Genomic DNA, 27,165 nt, shown 5'->3' on the forward strand with positions numbered 1-27,165 from the left:
ATGTTGTTTCTCTAGCACAACTGGCAGAGAGAGGCTGTGGGCAGAGCCTGCCCACCTGTCTGTATTATTCTGTGTCAGGGAGAGGGAGGGGTGGCAGCGCGGGGGGAGGGTTGGCAGTGGCCAGGCAGTGGGCAGTGCCCCTGCGAGACGATGTTGACATGGCACATTGGCACATGATCCCTCTGGGCCCGTAGGGGGGCCTTCTCATCTAAAACAACCTCACCAGTTGGCAGCAGCGGACCTTTTGGACCGTGTGCGCGGGGCTGCTTCCAGAGTGGAGCACCTTTTGGACCGTGTGCGCAGGGCTGCTTCCAGAGCGGAGCACCTTTTGGACCGTGTGCGCGGGGCTGCTTCCAGAGCGGAGCACCTTTTGGACCGTGTGCGCAGGGCTGCTTCCAGAGCGGAGCACCTTTTGGACCGTGTACGCAGGGCTGGTTCCAGAGTGGAGCACCTTTTGGACCGTGTGCGCGGGGCTGCTTCCAGAGCGGAGCACCTTTTGGACCGTGTGCGCGGGGCTGCTTCCAGAGCGGAGCACCTTTTGGACCGTGTGCGCGGGGCTGCTTCCAGAGCGGAGCACCTTTTGGACCGTGTGCGCGGGGCTGCTTCCAGAGCGGAGCACCTTTTGGACCGTGTGCGCGGGGCTGCTTCCAGAGCGGAGCACCTTTTGGACCGTGTGCGCGGGGCTGCTTCCAGAGCGGAGCACCTTTTGGACCGTGTGCGCGGGGCTGCTTCCAGAGCGGAGCACCTTTTGGACCGTGTGCGCGGGGCTGGTTCCAGAGCGGAGCTGGGGCTTGGCAGCGGACCCAGCTCACAGCAGGGGGGGGGGGCAGACCAGGCACCCTGAGACCGACAGTGTGGGAAAGCAGGGGAGGCTGGCACGGACAGAGATGGGGGGGTGGAGAGGGACAGGAGTAAGATGAGGACGGTGGATGGGTGTTATGTACCATGAGCTTGATCACTCCTGTGTCACTGGGCATGCAGGGGAGGGCTGCTAATTAGCTAATTACTGCTGATTGGATACCTGCTGGCAGGTTAAAACCAGTCTCTGAGACACACATGCACTCTGTCTGTGGTTAGAGGAGTGTGTGTTAACAGAGAGTTGTCACGTTCTCTCATTCTTGTTCTTTAGTTTGTACCAGTAATTCATTGTTAGAGTAGTATTTTGGGTTACACACAGGTTTTGGTGTTGGTTTGCACATAGGTTGCGTGCCTTTGAGCCAGGGTCGTAACAGTTGGGCGCTCGTCCGGGAGTGAATTTGGAAACAAATACCCCTAGAATTTGGAAAAGTATTTTCCCCTTTTTGAACAGGTGGCAACCACCTTGAAGTGGCCTGATACAGCCTGGACACTGCTGCTGCAGTGTGTTCTTGTTTGTAGGGCGCAAGAAGCGTATACTGCTCTGTCCCTTGACCAAAGTGCTGACTATGAGCTGGTTAAGGCTTCCATATTGAGGGCTTATGAGTTGGTCCCCGAGGCCTATCGTCAGCGTTTTAGAGGCTATCGCAGGTCGGAGGGACAGTCGTATGTTGAATTTGGAAAAGAGAAGGAGAACCTGTTTGACAGGTGGTGCACCTCTCAGAAAGCAGAGTCAAGAGAGCAGCTTAGACAGTTGATTCTCCTAGAGGAATTTAAAAGATGTGTTCCTGATACCGTTTCCACTCATCTAAACGAGCGTAGGGTATCGAAGATAGGCGACGCTGCTGTCTTCGCTGATGAGTTTGTGTTGAAACACAAGTCCGTTTTTGTGGAGGACTACCGTGTTGAGTCGAGGGATAGGCGTCCTGTTCGGGGGGGCCGTTTCCCAAAACCTGTGTCTGCTGGTCAGTTAACTTCACCTCCTAGGCGGGGTGGTTCTGCTGGTGCATTCCCAGAAGGGATTATATGTTTCTACTGTAAAGAGCCTGGTCATATTGTTGCTGGGTGCCCGGTGCTTGAACAGAAACATTTCAGAATGGTGGCTCTGGTAGAAACCATATGCAGAACACCTTTGCCAACGTTAGAGGGTGATGGGGAAAGTATCAAACGTGTGGACAAAGAGCTCGAGGGTTCCTCAAGATTTATGATGGATGGATTTGTTTCCCTGACTAATGCACTAGAGTCCAACAGGCTATAACAATTTGGAGAGATACTGGTGCTTTTCAGTCCCTCATTCTGGAGGGGATTTTGTCGTTTTCAGAAAAGTCTTCTTTGCATTCCGGTGTCGTTGTTCGTGGCTTTGGAGGTGGATTTGTGGATGCACCTTTGCATGAGGTCACACTCAATTCTCCCTTAGTATCAGGCAATGTTGTTGTGGGGGTATGTTCTCACATTCCCATAAGAGGGGTGTCCTTCATTCTAGGGAATGGTGACAAAGTGTTGGCTACTCCAGTTGTAACTCCCATTCCTGTGGTTTCTGAGGTCCCTAATGAGCTGGCACAGAAACATCCAGGAGTGTTCCCTGTGTGTGCTGTGACACGGGCAATGTCAAAGGACAAAAGTGATGTTGTTGATACTTCGACTTGGGACATTACACTTAGTGACACATTCTTTGTTGAATTGAAAAGTGTACCTGTTGAGAATTTTGGAAAGCACACTGTGGATGTACCTCTGCATAATGATTCTCTTGATTGTGCCTTTGTGTCAGGCCCGGTGGTGAAACCAGAGTTGACATGCGTGCCGGAGAGGCATGTGGCAGGAGATGATCTGGCAGCGCAGTGTCTCAAGGTCTTCCCAGCATGTACGGTGGCTGAGGCCACGAACGAATTGGAGGATGAGTGTGGGAAGGATGCTATGAGAGATGCTGTTGATTCATGTGACACCGTTCTAGTTGAAGAGGCTACAAGGCCTGACTTAGGCTGCCAGCCTTCCCACAGTAGCTCTATTGTCCCTGATGTTTCCCTTTTGGGCAGGGATGGTCCCAGTATGTCAGTTGATGATTCTGACATTGATTCACGTGTCCACACTGATTCTCTGCCATGCACTAGGTGTGATAGTCAACCTAGTTACCTGTGTCCTGTGGAGCAGGAGCCGCCTTCGCGACCTGGTCTGATTAGTGGCAGCCATTTTGATCAGGGCAATGTTATTTTGTGTGACGCCATTTTAGATGGTGTTCCAGACGCTTTTGTGACTGATGTATTGCCATGTTCCAGGGACGGTGGGGCTGTACCTGAGGCGGTACATCCTACTCTGGATGTTCATGGTTTGCAGTATCCTGAACTGCCAGTGCCAGGTGGGATGGATATGGGCGCTGTGGGGGTATCAGAGATCTATGGTTTTTGTTTTTCCGTGTTCTGTCCTGTTGAGCGCAGTGAGCTTAGTTCTCAAATTGATTTTGGTTTGCAGTCTATTTTTGACAGGTCGGTATCGGTGGAGGGGCCTGTTGAAATGGAGCTCATATATGATAAGGTCTTGGTTTGTCGATGGGGTCCTAAGTCTTACGCCTCAGGGGAGGAGGCGCCTGCCCCACTCCAGCCACACTGTAAACCCGAATAAGTTTCCAGAACTTAAAAAAATTGAGGCCATACATGGCCTCAATTTTTTTAAGTTGATAAACTCAAATGTTTTCAGTTGGCTAAGACTTACAATTCTCAGTTAAGGCAACTCAAATATGGTCTGTTACTGTGACTTAAGGTTCTCAGTTAAGTCAAATCAAATATGGTCAGTTACTCTGACTTACAGTTCTCAAGTGGAGTCAACTCAAATATGTTCAGTTACTGTGACTTACAGTTCTCAGTTAAGGCAATTCAAATATATTCAGTTACTGTGACTTAAGGTTCTCAAGTGGTGTCAACTCAAATATGTTCAGTTACTGTGACTTACAGTTCTCAGTTAAGGCAATTCAAATATATTCAGTTACTGTGACTTAAGGTTCTCAAGTGGTGTCAACTCAAATATGTTCAGTTACTGTGACTTACAGTTCTCAGTTAAGGCAGTTCAAATATGTTCAGTTACTGTGACTTAAGGTTCTCAAGTGGTGTCAACTCAAATATGTTCAGTTACTGTGACTTACAGTTCTCAGTTAAGGCAATGCAAATATATTCAGTTACTGTGACTTAAGGTTCTCAAGTGGTGTCAACTCAAATAGGTTCAGTTACTGTGACTTAAGGTTCTCAGTTAAGGCAGTTCAAATATGTTCAGTTACTGTGACTTAAGGTTCTCAAGTGGTGTCAACTCAAATATGTTCAGTTACTGTGACTTACAGTTCTCAGTTAAGGCAGTTCAAATATGTTCAGTTACTGTGACTTAAGGTTCTAAAGTGGTGTCAACTCAAATATGTTCAGTTACTGTGACTTACAGTTCTCAGTTAAGGCAATGCAAATATATTCAGTTACTGTGACTTAAGGTTCTCAAGTGGTGTCAACTCAAATATGTTCAGTTACTGTGACTTACAGTTCTCAGTTAAGGCAGTTCAAATATGTTCAGTTACTGTGACTTAAGGTTCTCAAGTGGAGGCAACTCAAATATGTTCAGTTACTGTGACTTAAGGTTCAACCTTAAATCCATGTGATTAAGTTAACAGAACTCAACGACATTGAGGCCATCCCATGCCTCATTTCTTTTAAGTTAATCAACTCAAATTTCTAAGTTAATCAACTCAAATATTTGCAGTTACTATAACTTAAGGTTCAGTTTTAAAATCCATGTGAAAAAGTTAACAGAAAAATAACTACACAAGCACATTATATCAACTTCAAACAACTCTTTTATTTTTTTCTATTCAAAGAGTATAAAAGAGTATACATATATAATCTGTATGTTAGCAATGTACAATAACACTGTAAACACCGTACACTGTTTTTGGACTATATATGTTAACAATACCGACCAGGTATTAGTGCCTTGCAAAGTGCAGATATGAAGTTTTACCCTTTTTTTGTATGCATTTAGGAGGTTTTGTTCTTCATCGAAACTATTTATCTTACAAAAACATTGTGTTACAACTTCAAACTCTTTATATTTATTTCTATTCAAAGAGTATACATCTATTTATCTTACAAAAACATTGTGTTGCCCTCTCCAACATTATGGCAATGTTACAATTGAAAATATATATATATAGAAAATATATATAGAAAATAAATACATGCATGTTATAACATGTACATACAATGTAATGTATATTACACATTTAATCCCTCTGGTCACAATAGTGTAATAATGTTTGTTATAAGGCTCTGAAAATGTTACTGAATGATGTATCAATGTATTTCCAGCAAATATTGAAATAATAAAGGGTCTCAATATGTGCAGTGCACATGACCAGAGCCGTTTACATCCTGGCTGAATTACTCAAATTTGTATAGTGTGGTCATAGAATGAGCAAACATGTTGACGGCAACTATTGTGACCGTTGGGATAACACAGTGTATCTATGTACAGTACAGAATAAAATGTATAGATTATCTGAAAATTGTCAATCCGCTTGGCACATGTAAAATTCACAAACGTTGTGCTGTATATTGGGTCCTGCCAATGTGGAACCAAAATACCAATCCACATTACATGCTATACAGCTGGCAATACTGTTAATAGTGCACATACCTACATATGGAAATGCAGCTGCATGTATTTGCTCCATGATGTATCATGGAACAAGATGGTGTTTTCATTGAAAGAGTTAGTCAGAATGTCAGAGGCACCATCCGTCATTTAGAGCAGGCTATGTTTGCAGAATGATAACTAGAACACTACAGTACTCTGTACTAAGAACACTATACAGTACACTAACTATACTGCCCTGTCAAGGCAGACCGCAGTAACTTCCAAACAGTGAAACTGAGAAAAATGGCTTTAAAGTTTTTTGACTTGCCATCCAAAATGTGTTATAGGTAGATAGATGATAGTACCCAGATTTAACATGTATTAATGAAGTAATCTTTAGGCATACAAAAATATGACGTAGTTATTTTAATTAACCCCAAAAAAGCAGATACTGCACTCTGCTGCACGATTTCCTTAAATAATTATACAGGTAATGTACAGGCAAAGTGCAGTAACTTCAAATGCAATGTTGTTTTCCCTCCAGCTTTCATAACTTCACCTAGCCATTTTATTTGGATCATCATCATTCCAATATATTCAGGTATTAAATTTAATTTTCAAAATGGCTAGGTTAAGTTATGAAAGCTGGAGGGAAAACAACATTGCATTTGAAGTTACTGCACTTTGCCTGTACATTACCTGTATAATTATTTAAGGAAATCGTGCAGCAGAGTGCAATATCTGCTTTTTGGGGTTAATTAAAATAATTGTGTCATATTTTTGTATGCCTAAAGATTACTTCATTAATACATGTTAAATCTGGGTACTATCATCTATTTACCTATAACACATTTTGGATGGCAAGTCAAAACACTTTAAAGCCATTTTTCACTGTTTGGAAGTTACTGCGGTCTGCCTGGGTTTTGAGTGTGATTTTGTAGTTACTGCAGTTTTTAAAACCCCATATCTCCAAAACTGAGCGACATTAACATCTGAAACTTGGTCACAAGATAAAACATTTATTGACAAGGTCAATTTCACTCATAACTAAATTTTTACTTTTTTCAAGTTACTGCGGTTAGCCCTCGACAGGGCAGTATACTACTGCCTACAAGGTCTCAAGGATACAGTCCCACTCTCAGCATACAAGATCGATGGTCTGCTGCTGCTGACTCCCAAGCGATTCATTCAAGTGAAACGGAACTGAGTCCAGCTAATGGTGAATAGTTATTTTATTAATCAATTATTGTGTCTTTATTCACTCTAGTTGTGTAATTGACCAGTTCATATTCTGTATAAGTTCATATTCTGTATATGTTAATAATAACGCTTCTGTGTTGCGTTTATGGCTCCTGGTATATCGCCTTGTACTCTGTACTGAGAACACTAACTCTACCACTGCCTACAAGCAATGGAAGCAGTCAGAGCAGAGTGGCATTTATGCCCATTGCCTCCTATTGTTCCTCGAGAAACAAACGTTTGGGACTTGGATGTTGCCTTTGAGATTCTGATAAACTCTTTCAACTCTAAAACTTACTTGGATGAAATTACAATAACGCCAGCTATAGACGGTTAAGAAAATTCGAACTGTAAAACTCTCAACATATTACATAAAAAATAAAGAACAAGGTACATTGAGTAGTTTGGACCTATTGGCTGAACATCTGCAAAGTAGTACAGCAACTTTTGAAGGTATTATTTTGACATGACAAGACATTTCAGATGAGTTTCTATAGACACACTTTTGAGGTGTTGGTAAGTGCTTTGGGGTAGTGCATAGATTAGTCCAAACATTACAGGAAGGAATAACCAAATCTGGGGAAGCTGATCATGATATGACTTTCAATGACAATAGAGATTGTCACAGGCTGGTAGTGAACTGGACTTGTGTCATGATCACTGATTACAGTAAGGAATAGAAACTCATCTGAAAGAAGGATGTGGGGTGAGGTATTAATTTCCAACGCTTCTGTGTTGCGTTTATGGCTCCTGGTATATCGCCTTGTACTCTGTACTGAGAACACTAACTCTACCACTGCCTACAAGCAATGGAAGCAGTCAGAGCAGAGTGGCATTTATGCCCATTGCCTCCTATTGTTCCTCGAGAAACAAACGTTTGGGACTTGGATGTTGCCTTTGAGATTCTGATAAACTCTTTCAACTCTAAAACTTACTTGGATGAAATTACAATAATGCCAGCTATAGACGGTTAAGAAAATTCGAACTGTAAAACTCTCAAATGTAAACATATTACATAAAAAATAAAGAACAAGGTACATTGAGTAGTTTGGACCTATTTGGCTGAACATCTGCAAAGTAGTACAGCAACTTTTGAAGGTATTATTTTGACATGACAAGACATTTCAGATGAGTTTCTATAGACACACTTTTGAGGTGTTGGTAAGTGCTTTGGGGTAGTGCATAGATTAGTCCAAACATTACAGGAAGGAATCACCAAATCTGGGGAAGCTGATCATGATATGACTTTCAATGACAATAGAGATTGTCACAGGCTGGTAGTGAACTGGACTTGTGTCATGATCACTGATTACAGTAAGGAATAGAAACTCATCTGAAAGAAGGATGTGGGGTGAGGTATTAATTTCCAACGCTTCTGTGTTGCGTTTATGGCTCCTGGTATATCGCCTTGTACTCTGTACTGAGAACACTAACTCTACCACTGCCTACAAGCAATGGAAGCAGTCAGAGCAGAGTGGCATTTATGCCCATTGCCTCCTATTGTTCCTCGAGAAACAAACGTTTGGGACTTGGATGTTGCCTTTGAGATTCTGATAAACTCTTTCAACTCTAAAACTTACTTGGATGAAATTACAATAATGCCAGCTATAGACGGTTAAGAAAATTCGAACTGTAAAACTCTCAAATGTAAACATATTACATAAAAAATAAAGAACAAGGTACATTGAGTAGTTTGGACCTATTTGGCTGAACATCTGCAAAGTAGTACAGCAACTTTTGAAGGTATTATTTTGACATGACAAGACATTTCAGATGAGTTTCTATAGACACACTTTTGAGGTGTTGGTAAGTGCTTTGGGGTAGTGCATAGATTAGTCCAAACATTACAGGAAGGAATCACCAAATCTGGGGAAGCTGATCATGATATGACTTTCAATGACAATAGAGATTGTCACAGGCTGGTAGTGAACTGGACTTGTGTCATGATCACTGATTACAGTAAGGAATAGAAACTCATCTGAAAGAAGGATGTGGGGTGAGGTATTAATTTCCAACGCTTCTGTGTTGCGTTTATGGCTCCTGGTATATCGCCTTGTACTCTGTACTGAGAACACTAACTCTACCACTGCCTACAAGCAATGGAAGCAGTCAGAGCAGAGTGGCATTTATGCCCATTGCCTCCTATTGTTCCTCGAGAAACAAACGTTTGGGACTTGGATGTTGCCTTTGAGATTCTGATAAACTCTTTCAACTCTAAAACTGTTATGGTTTGTAACCGACCCCAATCGCACAACACAAGACAGGTATGATGGTTTGCCAAGAAACAGATATTTATTGAGAGACAGGGAAAAAAGGGCACTGTCCCTTTAAGGGAGAACACAAATACAGGAATATAACAAGAGGGGAAAAACTAGGTGCCTTTAAGAGGCGGGCAGGAAAAGGGAACACTAAGGGAAGGTTAATGAACGCTAGGGGAAACATTAAAGGAACGCTAGGGGAAGGTTAAAGGAACAGAGGAACTAGAGACTAGGAGATGTCGGGACAAGGAGCTAGGGAACAGGAGAACTGGGGACTAGGAGAACTAGGGACAAGGAACTAGGTGGAACTAGAAAGGGGAGAACTAGGGACAGAGGGGACTGAGGCCCGCGGAGGCGGGCTGGGGACAGGGAGGAACTGGGGACTGGTGGGAAAACATCTGGGCCGCTCTGCAGAACAGAGGAGAGGGTTAATATTCAAAAGGGAACAAACAGAGCAGATGCAGAACAGTCCAAATAAACAAAGTAACAAAGTAATAATATCTTCGTGTGACAAACACACAGGGGGAGATGTAATGTCCAAAAATACTATCTAAGTGAGAACAAAAACAGAGTGGGAGATGAAATGTCCAAACTACTAACTAAGTGAGAACAAAAAAGGAGGCATTACGCTGGGTGAGTGATTTAACAATCAAAACTCACCCAGGCGTATGCGTAATGGTACAGGAACAGCAGCGGGACGAGGGCAAGAGGCATTACGCTGGGTGAGTGACATCACAATCAAAACTCACCCAGGCGTATGCGTAATGGTACAGGAACAGCAGCGGGACGAGGGCAAGAGGCATTACGCTGGGTGAGTGACATCACAATCAAAACTCACCCAGGCGTATGCGTAATGGTACAGGAACAGCAGCGGGACGAGGGCAAGAGGCATTACGCTGGGTGAGTGACATCACAATCAAAACTCACCCAGGCGTATGCGTAATGGTACAGGAAACGCAGCGGGGCGAGGGCATCGCCACCGGGTGGCTGGCTGTCCGAGCTGAGGAACAGAGTGCTGGAACAGCGGCGGTGGCGAGGGTGTCGTCACCGGTAGCCGACTGTCGGAGCCGAGGAACAGAGTGCTGGAACAGCGGCGGTGGCGAGGGTGTCGTCAACCGGGTAGCCGCTGTCGGAGCCGAGGAACAGAGTGCTGGAACAGCGGCGGTGGCGAGGGTGTCGTCACCGGTAGCCGACTGTCGTAGCCGAGGAACAGAGTGCTGGAACAGCGGCGGTGGCGAGGGTGTCGTCACCGGTAGCCGACTGTCGGAGCCGAGGAACAGAGTGCTGGAACAGCGGCGGTGGCGAGGGTGTCGTCAACCGGGTAGCCGCTGTCGGAGCCGAGGAACAGAGTGGCGCGCCACACCTTGGTGTGCACGTCGGAACCGAGAGACGCATCGGGGTGCGTCTGCGAGGAGGAGTGTGCCAGGCACGAGGATCTTTGGAAGATGCGCGTTGCGCGCTGGAGACTGGTGAGCGTGCCAAGCTCGAAGGTCTGGAAGATGCGCGTCTGCGCTGGTCTGGAGAGCGTGCCAAGCTCGAAGGTCTGGAAGATGCGCGTCTGCGCGCTGAGGTCTGGAGAGCGTGCCAAGCTCGAGGGTCTGGAAGATGCGCGTCTGCGCTGGTCTGGAGCGTGCCAAGCTCGAAGGTCTGGTAGATGCGCGTCTGTGCGCTGAGGTCTGGAGAGCGTGCCAAGCTCGAGGGTCTGGAAGATGCGCGTCTGCGCTGGTCTGGAGAGCGTGCCAAGCTCGAAGGTCTGGTAGATGCGCGTCTGCGCGCTGAGGTCTGGAGAGCGTGCCAAGCTCGAGGGTCTGGAAGATGCGCGTCTGCGCTGGTCTGGAGAGCGTGCCAAGCTCGAAGGTCTGGTAGATGCGCGTCTGCGCGCTGAGGTCTGGAGAGCGTGCCAAGCTCGAGGGTCTGGAAGATGCGCGTCTGCGCTGGTCTGGATGTGCGTCAGGACGACAGCTGCGCGGGGGGTCTGAAGTGGATGACTGGGATGCCTCCCGTGGAAGTCTAGGGAGCGCAGACCAGTCCCACTCTCAGGCAACGGCGACAGCAGGCGAAGGCTGGAGCATACATCTCTACGCCGGAGAATCAATACAGCATAGGCAGAACAGAGGACCTCCCGAAAGAGTCTAGATGTTTGAGAATATGATACGGCATGTTTACAACACGACCCCACGCCGAAACGAGGGGAAGAGCCCTGGTATTTAAAGCCCACAGGGGAAGTAATTAGCCTGCCACCACAGGTGCGAGAGGTAATTGATAATAGTCCAGGTGTGGCCACTGAGAGTAAACGAGAGTAAAGAACGAGAGGGTGGGGGCTAGAGAGAGTGAGTGAGAAGGGAATTTCTAACAGTAGGCTTAAAGAAAACAGAGAAAGTTGGTGAGCAGCGGACAAAACCTCACAGTACCCCCCCCTCAACGGGAGCCACCCGGCGACCCAAAACAAATACAGACAGAGTGGCAGGGGGCAAAACAAGACAAAAACAAAAGGTACTGGCCAAGCCAGCAGGGGAAGCCACCACAAGAGTGGGGCTAGCAAAAGAGACAGGGTCGCCGAGGGGTAACTAGGGTAGCAGAGGGGCAACAGGAGGAGCTGAGGGGTAACCAGAGGAGCTGAGGGGTAACTAGAGGAGATGAGGGGTAACCAAGAGGAGCACCGGGAAAAGGGCTAGCAGAGGGAAGGTTAGCTGCCAGGGCACTGATAGCTACAGGGCCTATCCTAGCTGTACTGCTACATCAACATAGAGGCTGCGCTAGCTGCCGAGCCAGGCTAGCAGGGGGAAAGGGTAGCTGCCAAGGCACTGATAGCTACAGGGCCTATGCTAGCTGTACTGTTACACTAACATAGAGGCTGCGCTAGCTGCCGGAGCTAGGCTGGCAGACAGGGCTGGACCAGCATGAGAGAACAAGCTAGCTGGAAGGACAGTCCTAGCTGTGTGAGAGAAAAACTGACCTTGCTAGCTGAAAGGGCAGTCCTAGCAGTGGGGATAAACTGACCTTGCTAGCTGAAAAGGCAGTCCTAGCAGTGGGAGATAAACTGACCTTGCTAGCTGAAAGGGCAGTCCTAGCAGTGGGGAGAGAAACTGACCTTGCTAGCTGAAAGGGCAGTCCTAGCAGTGGGAGAGAAACTGACCTTGCTAGCTGAAGGGGCAGTCCTAGCAGTGGGAATACTGACCTTGCTAGCTGAAAGGGCAGTCCTAGCAGTGGGGAAACTGACCTTGCTAGCTGAAAGGGCAGTCCTAGCAGTGGGGATGCTACACAAAAAAGTGGAGGCCATGCAGAGGGACCGGGTTAGCTGCTTGGGCCTGGCTAGCTACAGGGCCTATGTCAGCTGCAAGGCTGCATTAACATAGAGGCTGTGCTAACAGCCGGGGCAAAGCTAGCAGACAGGGGCTCTGCTGAGGGACTGGGTTAGCTGCCAGGGCATGGCTAGCTACAGGGGGGTCAAACAGGGCTAAACGGGAAGCAAACAGGGGAGCTAACCGGGGAGACTAACAAGCTAAACAAGGGAGCTAAACAGGACTAACAAGGAAGCTAGAGGGAACAAGAAAAAAAAAAGGCAAACTCAACATACACCGTCTGTGCTGGCTGGGGTCGTCGATTTGGTGGGGTCGTACTGTTATGGTTTGTAACCGACCCCAATCGCACAACACAAGACAGGTATGATGGTTTGCCAAGAAACAGATATTTATTGAGAGACAGGGAAAAAAGGGCACTGTCCCTTTAAGGGAGAACACAAATACAGGAATATAACAAGAGGGGAAAAACTAGGTGCCTTTAAGAGGCGGGCAGGAAAAGGGAACACTAAGGGAAGGTTAATGAACGCTAGGGGAAACATTAAAGGAACGCTAGGGGAAGGTTAAAGGAACAGAGGAACTAGAGACTAGGAGATGTCGGGACAAGGAGCTAGGGAACAGGAGAACTGGGGACTAGGAGAACTAGGGACAAGGAACTAGGTGGAACTAGAAAGGGGAGAACTAGGGACAGAGGGGACTGAGGCCCGCGGAGGCGGGCTGGGGACAGGGAGGAACTGGGGACTGGTGGGAAAACATCTGGGCCGCTCTGCAGAACAGAGGAGAGGGTTAATATTCAAAAGGGAACAAACAGAGCAGATGCAGAACAGTCCAAATAAACAAAGTAACAAAGTAATAATATCTTCGTGTGACAAACACACAGGGGGAGATGTAATGTCCAAAAATACTATCTAAGTGAGAACAAAAACAGAGTGGGAGATGAAATGTCCAAACTACTAACTAAGTGAGAACAAAAAAAAAGGAGGCATTACGCTGGGTGAGTGACTTAACAATCAAAACTCACCCAAGCGTATGCGTAATGGTACAGGAACAGCAGCGGGACGAGGGCAAGAGGCATTACGCTGGGTGAGTGACATCACAATCAAAACTCACCCAGGCGTATGCGTAATAGTACAGGAACAGCAGCGGGACGAGGGCAAGAGGCATTACGCTGGGTGAGTGACATCACAATCAAAACTCACCCAGGCGTATGCGTAATGGTACAGGAACAGCAGCGGGACGAGGGCAAGAGGCATTACGCTGGGTGAGTGACATCACAATCAAAACTCACCCAGGCGTATGCGTAATGGTACAGGAACAGCAGCGGGACGAGGGCAAGAGGCATTACGCTGGGTGAGTGACATCACAATCAAAACTCACCCAGGCGTATGCGTAATGGTACAGGAAACGCAGCGGGGCGAGGGCATCGCCACCGGGTGGCTGGCTGTCCGAGCTGAGGAACAGAGTGCTGGAACAGCGGCGGTGGCGAGGGTGTCGTCACCGGTAGCCGACTGTCGGAGCCGAGGAACAGAGTGCTGGAACAGCGGCGGTGGCGAGGGTGTCATCAACCGGGTAGCCGCTGTCGGAGCCGAGGAACAGAGTGCTGGAACAGCGGCGGTGGCGAGGGTGTCGTCACCGGTAGCCGACTGTCGGAGCCGAGGAACAGAGTGCTGGAACAGCGGCGGTGGCGAGGGTGTCGTCACCGGTAGCCGACTGTCGGAGCCGAGGAACAGAGTGCTGGAACAGCGGCGGTGGCGAGGGTGTCGTCAACCGGGTAGCCGCTGTCGGAGCCGAGGAACAGAGTGGCGCGCCACACCTTGGTGTGCACGTCGGAACCGAGAGACGCATCGGGGTGCGTCTGCGAGGAGGAGTGTGCCAGGCACGAGGATCTTTGGAAGATGCGCGTTGCGCGCTGGAGACTGGTGAGCGTGCCAAGCTCGAAGGTCTGGAAGATGCGCGTCTGCGCTGGTCTGGAGAGCGTGCCAAGCTCGAAGGTCTGGAAGATGCGCGTCTGCGCGCTGAGGTCTGGAGAGCGTGCCAAGCTCGAGGGTCTGGAAGATGCGCGTCTGCGCTGGTCTGGAGCGTGCCAAGCTCGAAGGTCTGGTAGATGCGCGTCTGCGCGCTGAGGTCTGGAGAGCGTGCCAAGCTCGAGGGTCTGGAAGATGCGCGTCTGCGCTGGTCTGGAGAGCGTGCCAAGCTCGAAGGTCTGGTAGATGCGCGTCTGCGCGCTGAGGTCTGGAGAGCGTGCCAAGCTCGAGGGTCTGGAAGATGCGCGTCTGCGCTGGTCTGGAGAGCGTGCCAAGCTCAAAAATCTGGTAGATGCGCATCTGCGCGCTGAGGTCTGGAGAGCGTGCCAAGCTCGAGGGTCTGGAAGATGCGCGTCTGCGCTGGTCTGGATGTGCGTCAGGACGACAGCTGCGCGGGGGGTCTGAAGTGGATGACTGGGATGCCTCCCGTGGAAGTCTAGGGAGCGCAGACCAGTCCCACTCTCAGGCAACGGCGACAGCAGGCGAAGGCTGGAGCATACACCTCTACGCCGGAGAATCAATACAGCATAGGCAGAACAGAGGACCTCCCGAAAGAGTCTAGATGTTTGAGAATATGATACGGCATGTTTACAACACGACCCCATGCCGAAATGAGGGGAAGAGCCCTGGTATTTAAAGCCCACAGGGGAACTAATTAGCCTGCCACCACAGGTGCGAGAGGTAATTGATAATAGTCCAGGTGTGGCCACTGAGAGTAAACGAGAGTAAAGAACGAGAGGGTGGGGGCTAGAGAGAGTGAGTGAGAAGGGAATTTCTAACAGTAGGCTTAAAGAAAACAGAGAAAGTTGGTGAGCAGCGGACAAAACCTCACAAAAACTTACTTGGATGAAATTACAATAATGCCAGCTATAGACGGTTAAGAAAATTCGAACTGTAAAACTCTCAAATGTAAACATATTACATAAAAAATAAAGAACAAGGTACATTGAGTAGTTTGGACCTATTTGGCTGAACATCTGCAAAGTAGTACAGCAACTTTTGAAGGTATTATTTTGACATGACAAGACATTTCAGATGAGTTTCTATAGACACACTTTTGAGGTGTTGGTAAGTGCTTTGGGGTAGTGCATAGATTAGTCCAAACATTACAGGAAGGAATCACCAAATCTGGGGAAGCTGATCATGATATGACTTTCAATGACAATAGAGATTGTCACAGGCTGGTAGTGAACTGGACTTGTGTCATGATCACTGATTACAGTAAGGAATAGAAACTCATCTGAAAGAAGGATGTGGGGTGAGGTATTAATTTCCTTGTCATGTCAAAATAATACCTTCAAAAGTTTAATGCAAGAGCGGTCAGGTGACGTAGCGGAGATTGCGTTCGTCACCAACGCTGGAGACACTGGATTCGCGTGTTCGAATCCAACTCCCTGCGTTGTCACCAGCTTGGCTGGCCGTTCACACTAATACAATTCGGCGGTATTAGGGGGTGGGGAAGCTGGCGGGTGGGAATCTGGCGTTGTGGACAGCGACGCCTACAGGTCAGGTCTCGGCGCTTGCTAAGCGGGGCAGGACTTGGTGGAGATAGCGTGCCCTCCCACACGTTACACTTCACCAATGAGAGCCCTCGCTGCCAAGTGAAAAGACGTCACTGGCTGTCGGCGCATGTCTCGGGGGAAGCGTGCGATCGACTCGGGACGCCCTTATACCGACTCGTAGGAGAACATGCATACAGCACCAGGTAGGGGAGGGGGGGGGGGGGGGATTGGCACAACGACTAATTGGGACGGGGAGAAAATCCATTGAAAAATCAGAAGAAAAAAAAATGATTGCATCATCAAGTCATTCTTGAGAGTCTGCAACCTGGGCGACAGTTTACCAGCTTCTAGACCTAGTAAAATCTTCTGAATGAATTCAAAAGTGTTGGTAAGTCCCTTGGGGTAGCTGAGGTGTAGTGCATAGATTAGTCCAAACATTACCAGGAAGGAATCACCAAATCTGGGGAGGCTGATCATGATGTGACTTTCAATGACAACAGAGATTGTCACAGGCTGGTAGTGAACTGGACTTGTGTCATGGTCGTCACTGATGAAAGTAAGGAGGGCCACTGCAACACCCTGAAGCTCTGGCTCATCAGACGTGTCCTGAAGGAATGAAAGAGACATAATAATCACAAATAAATCCATGGTTTCTACAAAGTGCAGCACAACGCTAAGTATATGGAGTTGTGTTTGTAAGTTGTTTATATTTTAGTTAGAACAATTTTTTTGGTGAGAAGGTTATTTTTATTTAACCAGGTTAGTCCCGTCGAGATCAAATATCTCTTTCACAAGGGAGACCTGGAAGGAAGGAAGACTGATACTTAGCATTTTGATTAACTGTTCACTTAATATACAGTTGTACTGTAAATTATTTTTACTCGGACTCACTGTGCAGGTTTTGAAAAATCCAGCGACTTCCTCATGCAGATACACAGGCAGGGCATGGAGAACAGTGGTACGCCTGGTGTGAACATCATGGATTTCCTATTAAGATGTAAGATTAAGAAGAAGAAAAAGAATTGTATTATATGGAAATGTTTACTGAACAAAGCGGATTTTAAACAGTCCAATCAGATATGTCCACAAATAACATGTTCACATCTTTAATGCAATCAGAAAAATGGCAAACACAATGGTGGACTAATTGTAAAATTCAAATGCTCATTTGAATCATTGAACCTGTTCAATGTTACAGAGGTTCGACCTATGACATGTATAATAATCTATTCACCTGTTCATCGTGGATTTTTAAAATGTGAGCCAAAGCATCTGCTGTGTTCCCAGTTTTGGACGCCTTCTGTCTGAATAACGTCATCAGTCGAGGAAGATGGCGGTCAAGCTCAGCGTAGAATGTGTTGGGCAGGTTCTGGTTGGTAATCAGCTGGAACTCTGCATACACCTATATTTAAAAACAGCAGGACAATATAGTATATCAACATCAATTAGTCACTTCAACTTGGTGGATCTCTTACTTTGTTTGGTTTGGGCTTCAGAGCATGACGGCGGGATTTCTGGTCAACATGCTTTGCGGAATCGGTCGCTGATGACTAGCTCGCGGGGGCGCACAGAACACACGCAGATGCGCCGCTAGAGTATATAAACCAGGCTTAAGAATCACAAGTTTCACTTTAAAACACACAGAATGTGCCAAATGTTAACACAGGAAAGAGAGAGCTGATCTATATTACCTCAGACTCCATTTTGATAGCAGGCCAGAGGTCCATGAGCTCTTTCACTGGTGGGCTGGACTTCACTATGGTCTGTCGGCGCAGGGCAAATGTGGTCTGCATCAGCTTTCTAATGAGGGGCAGGTTCTTCTCAGTCTTCTTGACTTCTTCAGCAATTGTCTGCCTCAACTGCTCAAGCCTCAAGGAATCCTCTCCTTGGGGATAGTTGGGTAGGAAGTTTACTTCTGCTCGCTTGGGTCTTTTAATGTTGGAATGTGAAGGTTCGCCATCAGGATTGCTTCTACCTCTTTTTCCAGCATTTACAGTGACCTCCTCACATCCTGCCTGTCTCAGCTTGTTCCTGAAATTGCCCATCTTGAATTTGATGCTGTTCTTCCATCCATTGCAGCCGGTCTCAGATCCTGCTTCCTTCAAGCAGGGATGTTTGGCGACAAGAGCCGCAGAAGCCACTGCTATCTCTTTATCACTTGGATAAGCCTTGAAAGCATACATTGTAGATGCAAGCTTTTCTAAGATGTCGTGCTTTAGGTCTCTTGTCAACTTAAGGTGTCTCTTGTTCTTCTCAAATTTGTTGTTTCCGTCTCTAAGTTTCAGCTCAACATCGAATGCAAATGTAGGAACTGGAAAAGGACCTGGAGGCCATCTGCTTAGACGTTCTGGAGATGACATATCTGAAAGTATATCAGTAGATGCGAGAGAGCTGGAGTCGAGCGAAAGTGAAATGTGCACAACAGCTTTTTGTGGCAATTCCGTAATGTCATCAAGGGAAGTAAGTTTCCCATCAAAGTCTGGATCTTCATACAGCAAACTGAAGTCAAGGTCTATTTCCAACTGTTCTTTTATAATCGTGATCAGTGCATCAACAGAGGCGGGTCGTGAACTGAGTTTTAATTTTCTAGCCCGGTCCGGCTCAACAACACGAAGGATCATGGGTTGTGGGGAGGCAGCTGCCATTGTGCTATGGAAACTTGAATGAATCGCTTGGGAGTCAGCAGCAGCAGCAGCAGACCATCGATCTTGTATGCTGAGAGTGGGACTGTTTCGTTGTGACCAGACTGCAGGTAGATGGACAGTGGACAGATGTGGTCCGGTCGACAGACAGCAGCTCAAGGACCTAAGGAGTAATCATAAACACAACACAGAAAGCGTCATTATTAACATATACAGAATATGAACTTATACAGAATATAAACTGGTCAATTACACAACGAGTGAATAAAGACACAATAATTGATTAATAAAATAACTATTCACCATTAGCTGGACTCAGTTCCGTTTCACTTGAATGAATCGCTTGGGAGTCAGCAGCAGCAGACCATCGATCTTGTATGCTGAGAGTGGGACTGTATCATTGAGACCAGACTGTAGGTAGATGGACAGATGTGGTTGTGTGGTTGACAGCTCAAAGGACATAAGATGTTCTATATACCAGGAGTCATAGTCTCGACACAGAAAAGAAACCTCGTTATTCACAAGGTAGATCTGTTCTATTTGGCTAAATGTAGACAGTCCACCACTGACTCTGACGGAGAGAAACATTCCACAGACATAGTCTGTGCCATGAATGGTTACCTTTGATGTCTGGTAGATTGTGTCACTAACTGTGTGTCCTCTAATGTGTACCTGAGCTACTGCTGGTAGAGATGAAACCAGAACAGAGTCAACCCTGGATGCCTGGGTTTTTGGCTTGAAATATGATGGTGAAGCAAGATGATATGCCATCATGTGTTGGTGTCTGATTGCCATCGTCTTCAAGATATTTTTGAAGTTTTGAGTGTCATGCACCACTCTTTTGAAAAAGCGGTGCTTGGCCTCAAATCGCATGGTCCAAACATGCAGCAGGGGTCCAAAGCACTTAACTAGAGCGGGATAATGCTCCACATAGTGATGTTTAGGACGGAGTTTAACTGCAGGGAAAACCTCTAATAGTACCTGTCTATGATCACTGATTTTGCACTGAAAATAGTCTAAGGTTTCATCAGTATATGATGGGCACAATGCTAACTCTAGCACCTCTTTCAGCTCCATCAAAACTGCCCATGCTGCATCACCCACTGGTACTACACTGCCTACAAGTAATGGAAGCAGTCGGAGCAGAGTGGCATTTTCATGCCCATTGCCTCCTATTGTTCCTCGAGAAACAAATGTTTGGGGAATTGGGTGAGGTCTATCCACTTTATCAGCGTGCTGATACGGGAATGATGCAATCTTTTTGTTCAAATACTCTAAAGTGAAGTACTTTCGCCGAATCATCTCTTTAACACAGAGAGAAAGCTCCACGGGAACCATACCTTCCAGAAGATCGTGAAGTATATCTGGAGGAAATCCTGTGATTGTATGAAAGTAATTCAGGGATTCACGTAAGACACAGCCACCTTTAACACCAAAATGGCTGCTCGAAGTGTCATGTGCAGTTTGTACATGCAGGTCATGGCTGACTTTGGTTCTCAGAGAAAACTCTCCCTCTCTGACTTCAGTTGTTTGAAACTGTTCACTTGTGGCCAGACAGAATCTGCAAACATAGCCTGCTCTAAATGACTCCACAAAGCCACCGAATCCATGAGCGCCCAGATTGTCGGCAGAAACACACCAGATTGTGCCTTTGACATTCTGACCAACTCTTTCAATGAAAACACCATCTTGTTCCAGAGTATGAACATCACGCAGCAATGGAGCAAGTACAGCTGCATATCCATACCTACGGAGGTCTGTCACTTTTACCAGCATTGCCAGCTGTATAGCGTGTAATGCTGATCGGTATTTTGGTGGCACATTGGCAAGGACCCAATATATAGCACAAAGTTTGTGAATTTTACGTGATGTGCCAAGCGGATTGGCAATTTCCAGATCATCTATATATAGCTGAAGTGGTAGGATGAGATTCCCTGTTGACAGTAACTCATTTTCAAGGAAATGGGAGCCATCAGAGCATGACACATATTGACCAGATGTAGTATTTGGTTCTGTAATCTTGTCAAGGATGTCTGTGTTTTTAAACAACTCTTGAATCATTGAAAGGATGGGAACATACATGCTGGTATGTCCTGGTTGCTCCAACTGATACTCTACTGGCATTACACATGGATAGTTGCGCTCCATAAAGCTTTTTCTGCGCTTGGTTGAACACAACTCTGCACCTTCAGAGGTAGATGTAGACAGAACATTGCAGTTCATGACAGCGCCAACAACTTCATCCAGTGTAGGTTCTGCAATATTGTGACCATTTCTCTGCAATATGTCATTAACTGACTCCTTGATCAATGGCTGAGATAAGGAGAAGACCTGATTCAAGTGGTCTACTATTTCTTGAATAGCTGTGTTTGAGACATGGAGGATAGCCTGCATCTTTAGGAACAAGGAAGATAGGTTCATTTTAAGTTGATTTCTTAGATTGTCAGTGTCACATTGATCATCATCATCCACCACTTCTATGCTCTGGCCTGGACATTCTTCATGCAAATCACTAGTGACCTCAGAAATCCTGTCTTGGGGATCCTCAACAACGACAGCTTTTAAGTCTGATGCAAGACTTAATTGGTGTACTCTGTTTTTATGGCAATTGAATGAAGAGTAAACATTTGTGCTATAGCTACAATCCTTATATGGGCATGTCACTGTTTCATTATTTTTTAAATGCTTTCTGAGATGACTTAAGAAAATTGATTCAGAAAAGGGTTCCCGAAATGCGCACAAAGGGCATTTTATTACCACAGGGCTCAGACTCTGTTCTGGTCTACTGCTAAGTTGTGCAGTATGATATCTTGACAAATGAGTACTTAATGCATTTAGCGTATTAAATTTACAGATACAATCAGTATGGAGGCATGGAAGAGGACTGACTCTGGAAAAGTGGCTGTGTTGCAGTCTGTAGTTGTTACAAAGGATCAGATTAAACCGAATATATATATTTATTGATTGATATATATTGCATAGTATTTGTATATCGTTTGATATCCCTTGTATATTCCTTGTACATATACACGGAATATCCCTTTAGCCCAGACCATAATATTTCATTCTCCTATTGGACAGCGGTCCACAGGCGCCAGGGACTTACCCCCAGAGTCGAGTTCAAAGCTACCGTCAAGGCTTGTCTCAACATGCCCGGTTCTGCCCAGGACTACGAGACAGAAATGAGGCTGGCACTAGATTATTCCCCGTACATATAAATATGGCGCAGGTGAATACAGAAGTAGTTCAGTAGAGTTACCCAATAAGTTGAAGCCTCACCCACGATACAACGTGCGGTGAAGTATGGCCTGTTTGGCCCCAAATAGAGCATTGAGACCGCGTGCGAATTAATAACTGAATTGTCAGAGTTTGGCGCTATACCGTCGAGTGCGACATATTTCTATTAAGTCAGTAATAGTCTATTTGTGTATAGTGTATCGTGCGGCTAAAGTTCTACAGTGACCAGCATCACCAACGCTTCCTCGTACCAGCTAGAGTGCTTATCTAGGCTGGGCTGCTTTCATGGCGCTTTCACCCGAGGAGACCTAGACGAGAACCGTGTGGACATGTACACTGGATTAATCTACCCGACGACTACATAGCCCTTTGCGGCTGGATTATATTTGCTTTGGTCCTGTGATTTATGGAGCGGAGAATCGCCGACGCCTACACGTGTGGGATTTACCCTGTGAGGAGCCAAGTCGAGTCCGTGCCTCAGAGAGCCTGAGGCCGGCTAGCTTTCTTCACTGTGGAGCTACAGTCTACGGAGAACAGCTGTATTCGTCTGTGGATCAAGAGACTATTGCACCGTCTCCTGTACTTGGAGTCTCCTTAGTCATCGTTGACCAGACTTTCTACTACCGACAGATCCTCTACCCCTGCTGGCTTACAACCGGGGGGACCCTTCCAGTATCTCCCGCTATATATTACTAGTGTACCATAGATATAATTCCCTAAGATTCAGGTTGTATAATTACCTCCTGCGTAACCAGAGAATGGACATTCATTATTGATTTGCCTACGCATATTCCTTTGCCTTATAAGCGCATCCAAAGTATAATAGAGAAGTATATTATGTACCTTTTGCTGCAATAAATACTTGATTATACCTTTGTGTGGAACCGATTCAATGTGGGAAGTGTTCATCATATTTATATATCATGTACTGTATGGCCAGTAATTAAAGTACATAAAGCGGTAGTGGTTTAATGATACCATACTTTTCAATACAGTCAGGGAATTGTACCCCTCAGTTACAATTGGTCCTTTGAGCCGGAGGGTAACTAGTGTAATATTAATATAGTGGTATTAATATTGACATGGCCTATGATGAACACTCCACAAAACGGTTCTCCTAAAGTAGATCGCCCGCAGCGTAGACGGCAGACACCTCAGTACTTAGAGGATTACGTTGCCAATATACTACCTAGCTTTCTACAGACGGTAAACGCGGAAAAAGTAGATAGTAAAATTATGTCCGACCAGGCTACCCCGCCAATAGAGGCCCTAGTGGGTTCTAACATAACTGACCAAGCTCACGGTAGGGACCAGGAGGGACCCGACATGACTTTACCCCCCGCCAAGACCGAAGAAGTAGTCCCCGGAGAGCTCCAGGATAAAGACAGCTCTCCAGGGATGGAACTCTACCCGCTACAAGAAGAGGAGAGCACCCCGGAGATGGATCTCCAGGACTCGCCACAGGAGAACAGATCTCCAACGAGTACTGCCAGGAGCGGATCACCTCAACCAGCGTCTTCCCCCAGCGAGGCGGACAAGATGCTGGCACAGGCATTCCTCGCCAGCCTAGCAGCCTCAACAGAGCGCGATCGACTCCAAGCACAGACGCTTAGTGAGCGCGAACATTCTTCCATGGAAAGAGAACGCCTTCAGGCGCAGCAACGGAGCGACGAAGATCGTATACGTCTAGAGATTAGACGCCTTCAGACGGAAGAGAATATGGTAAGGGACCGGGCCGAAGCCCAGCGCGCCGCCGCCGAAGCCCAGCGCGCCGCTGCCGGTGCCCAAAGAGAAGCAGAGCGCGACCTCGCTCTCACCAAGCGCGAAGCCGAGCGCGACCGATTACAAGCGCAGATAATGGAGCAGCTGATCACCAGGGCAACACCCCCTCCCTCCGCACGGGGTTCCAGGGCCTCGTCAAGACAAGGGTCAAGGGCACCCTCCCCTACCCGATCAAGCGACCCTGAGCCCGACCACCAGAGAGAGCCTATACCCCCCTCCGAACCCCTTCCCCGACCGGTCCAAGTGAGACCCAGCTACAAGGAAGAAACGGTCTACACCGCGGAGAGGCTAAATAGACGACTACAGGATCTAGAGGACCTGCCAGAGGAAGAAGAAGAGGGAGAGGAGGAGAGTCAAGCCCGACAGCAGCACAGTACTCCACAGGACCAGGAGGTCCAGTACAGCCCAGGCTCTACCCCCGCGGCTCTGCGCTACAGACCCCCGACTCAATTCACGGGTGAGCTTGACGCACGACCAGCCCCGAGGAACAGCACCTGGATACGCGGGCCATGGTACCCAGCAGGTACCAGCCCACCAAGAGGCGTAAGAGGAGACTCGCCTAGGAGGCCTCTCTTCCAACGCTCACCGATGTGCCAGCCATCCATGGCATCATACATTGGCACACCGACGTTTCCGGACTTCACCCACGAGAACAGAGCACAGTACACGGAGCTACGAATGTGCTTAGAGACAATGATGTCCGATGTAGCTGATGAACCGTACAAGTATGCTATCCTACTGAAGCACCTCAAGGTGCCCCGAGCGCACAATATAGCGCTGGCCTATGCCACCTCTACTACCCCATACACAGCGGCTCTAGCAGCACTCGACCAAAGATATGGACGCATATGGGACTACGTAATACAAGAGATAAGGCATATTGACCGCCTACCCCCAGCCACAGACAATCGCTCACTAGATGACCTGTCTATCAAGGTACAATCCCTGGTAGGGATGCTGGGGGCGCAAAGAGAAAAGGGTATGCACGAACTGTACGCAAACTCTAATGTCGAGAGGATTTTAGAGAAGCTTCCGCCCGCCCGACAAGAGCGCTTCAGGCGGCAAAGAGACCACCGTGATCCTAACGGTCCCGAGCCATCCCTCCTAGACCTAGCCGACTTCCTGGCAAGAGAAGTCAACAGCCTACGGTTGGATACGTTCATGCGGAGCACCCCAAGCTCCAGAGAGGGACCTAGGAGAGCAAACGATGGCCGAAGATTGGTGACCGTCATGCACCAATCAGAATCAGTACCGAGCAGCAAGAACCACAGTACCCCCTCGATGAAAGAGAAGTGGAAGATGGTGTGCCCGTACTGCGAAAAGGAACACTGGTTGTCACAATGTGACACGTTCAAGAAGATGACCGCCGACGAGGTGAGTCAATGGATAAAGTCCAACCGACGCTGTTACCGATGTGCGCGCAGTCACATGGCAGCCGATTGCCGCTTAAAGAAGAGGTGTAGTCGGTGTGACGGAGCCCACCTAGATGTCCTACACGACAGTAACAGAAGAAAGCCTGCACCCTCAAGCAGCACAAAGGCAAGTGTTATGTACATTGACCCCGCCAGCAGCGGGGGCGCCCGGGTGCTCTTAAAGGTGGTCCGCGTAACACTGAGTTACCAAGATAAGGTCATGGACACTTACGCCGTCCTTGACGACGGGTCAGAGAAGACCCTTCTCCTCGCGTCCGCTGCGGCCCAGCTGGGGCTGCGGGGGAGCGAAAACCAGATGACGATTCGGACAATAAGAAGAGATCTAAAGACGATAAAGGGCGAGAATGTCTCCTTCACTATCGCAGCAAGCGGGCAGCCAGAGAGACGGTATAGGATTACTAACGCTTTCACCAGCCAAGAAATAGGCCTGTCGCAGTACACCTACCCCATCGCCAAGCTGATGGATAAATATGTGCACCTGCGTCAACTACCTATACCGCTCATAGACGGTGCCACCCCGACCCTGCTGATAGGCTCCGACCATGCAGACCTCATCGTCCCGATAGACCGGGTCCACACAGGGCCCAGAGGCTGTCCTGCAGCAGTCGAGACCCGCCTAGGATGGACATTACAAGGCCCCCTCGCTAAGTCTCTTAACCGAACAGCAGCCACTAACTGCCTCCACTCCAGAGTGACAGAAGAAGACACCACCCTCCTACAGCATGTCGAGAGGCTATGGACACTAGAGACAATGCCCTTTAAGAACGAAAAGAAAGACATTCGTTCCAAGGAAGACATTTACGCTATAGCCCTTCTCGAGCAGGGGACAAAGAGAGTCAAAGTCAACGGAGTGATGAGATACGCAACTCCACTCCTGAGGCGAGAGGGTATGCCTACCTTCCACGCCCCAAAAGAAGCGACGGAGCGGTATCTATTGAACACAGAGCGGCGCCTAGCCAGAGACCCCGCTCAAGAGACGGTGTACCGCGCTGAGATTAACAAGCGAATCACAGCGGGACACATAAAGAAAACTGACTGGCGACGTCGTGCGCTGCTCCGCGCCTCCCTGATCAAAGGCGGCTTTGATCTCCGGCAGCGGGCCAGCAGCGACCCCCCAGTATTGCGCAGCCTCTCCCCAGAGGACAAGCCCCTGCTGCGGTTCCTATGGAGAGAGAGGATCGGGGATGAGCAACCAGCCATCTATCAATGGGAAGTCCTCCCTTTCGGAACCACATGCAGCCCATGCTGTGCTACGTTTGCACTGCAAAAGCACGTTGCAGAGGACCCAGCAGCTGATGAAGAGGTCCGACAAAGTGTAGGAAATAGTTTCTACGTGGACAACTGTCTGCAAAGCGTCTCGACGCCAGAAGAAGCCGAGGCCCTTCTACTCAAGCTCCGCGCCTCCCTGATCAAAGGCGGCTTTGATCTCAGGCAGTGGGCCAGCAGCGACCCGCAAGTATTGCGCAGCCTCTCCCCCGAGGACAAGGCAGCAAGCAGCGAGACCTGGATGGCGACCATCCCAGGAGAAGCCCAAGAAATGACATTAGGACTAGTCTGGCGCTTCAAAACAGACTCGCTCCATTATAAACACATACCCCTGACCAAGGAGCAGGGAAGGTCGACTGCACTACCGACCACCAGACGGAGTGTATACAGAACACTCGCCAGACAATATGACCCGTTGGGATGTATTCTACCTTACACCACCAGGGCAAAGATGATTGTAAGAGCGTTATGGGACAAGGACCAGGGCTGGGACGACCCCATACCCGAACACCTTGCATCCACATGGAGAGAGTGGGAGACGGAACTCAGCTCACTCCCAGGTGTCAACATACGCCGCAGCTACTTCCCACCCACAGTGAGGCCGGAAACGTGCCAGATGGACCTGCACGTCTTCAGCGACGCCTCCGAAGTAGCCTACGGTTCGGTGGCCTACTTGCGTGCCCGAGAGGAGGGAGGAGAAATACATACTGCTTTCATCCTGGCTCGCTCAAGAATAGCCCCACAAAAGCAACAATCTATCCCGCGTCTAGAGCTCTGCGCAGCCCTAGCAGGAGCGCAACTCGCCACGTTAATCCAACGTGAACTCACCATTCCGGTGCAAAGAACAATCTTGTGGTCAGACTCCACGACAGTACTCACATGGATCCGGTCTGATTCGTGCAGATACAAGGTCTTCGTGGGAGTCAGAGTCACAGAGATTCAAGATTTAACAGAAGTAGCAAGCTGGAGGTATGTGGACACAAAACACAACCCAGCTGACGTCATCACCCGGGGAATGTCCCT

General features: G+C 47.9%; 1 protein-coding gene across 1 annotated transcript in view; it reads right to left on the reverse strand.

Moving 5' to 3' along the window:
- Positions 1-208: 208 nt before the first annotated feature.
- dgkh (diacylglycerol kinase, eta) overlaps positions 209-27,165 on the reverse strand; it is a gene marked incomplete at its 3' end in the record, with an annotated part of 250,542 nt that continues 223,585 nt past the window's right edge. Inside the window, 1 exon segment of the mRNA XM_084311434.1 lies at positions 209-790. Coding sequence (XP_084167560.1) covers positions 209-790 — 582 coding nt within the window.

Source organism: Notolepis coatsorum (genome assembly GCF_963971535.1).
Source record: "Notolepis coatsorum genome assembly, chromosome: 3".
Taxonomy (NCBI): domain Eukaryota; kingdom Metazoa; phylum Chordata; class Actinopteri; order Aulopiformes; family Paralepididae; genus Notolepis; species Notolepis coatsorum.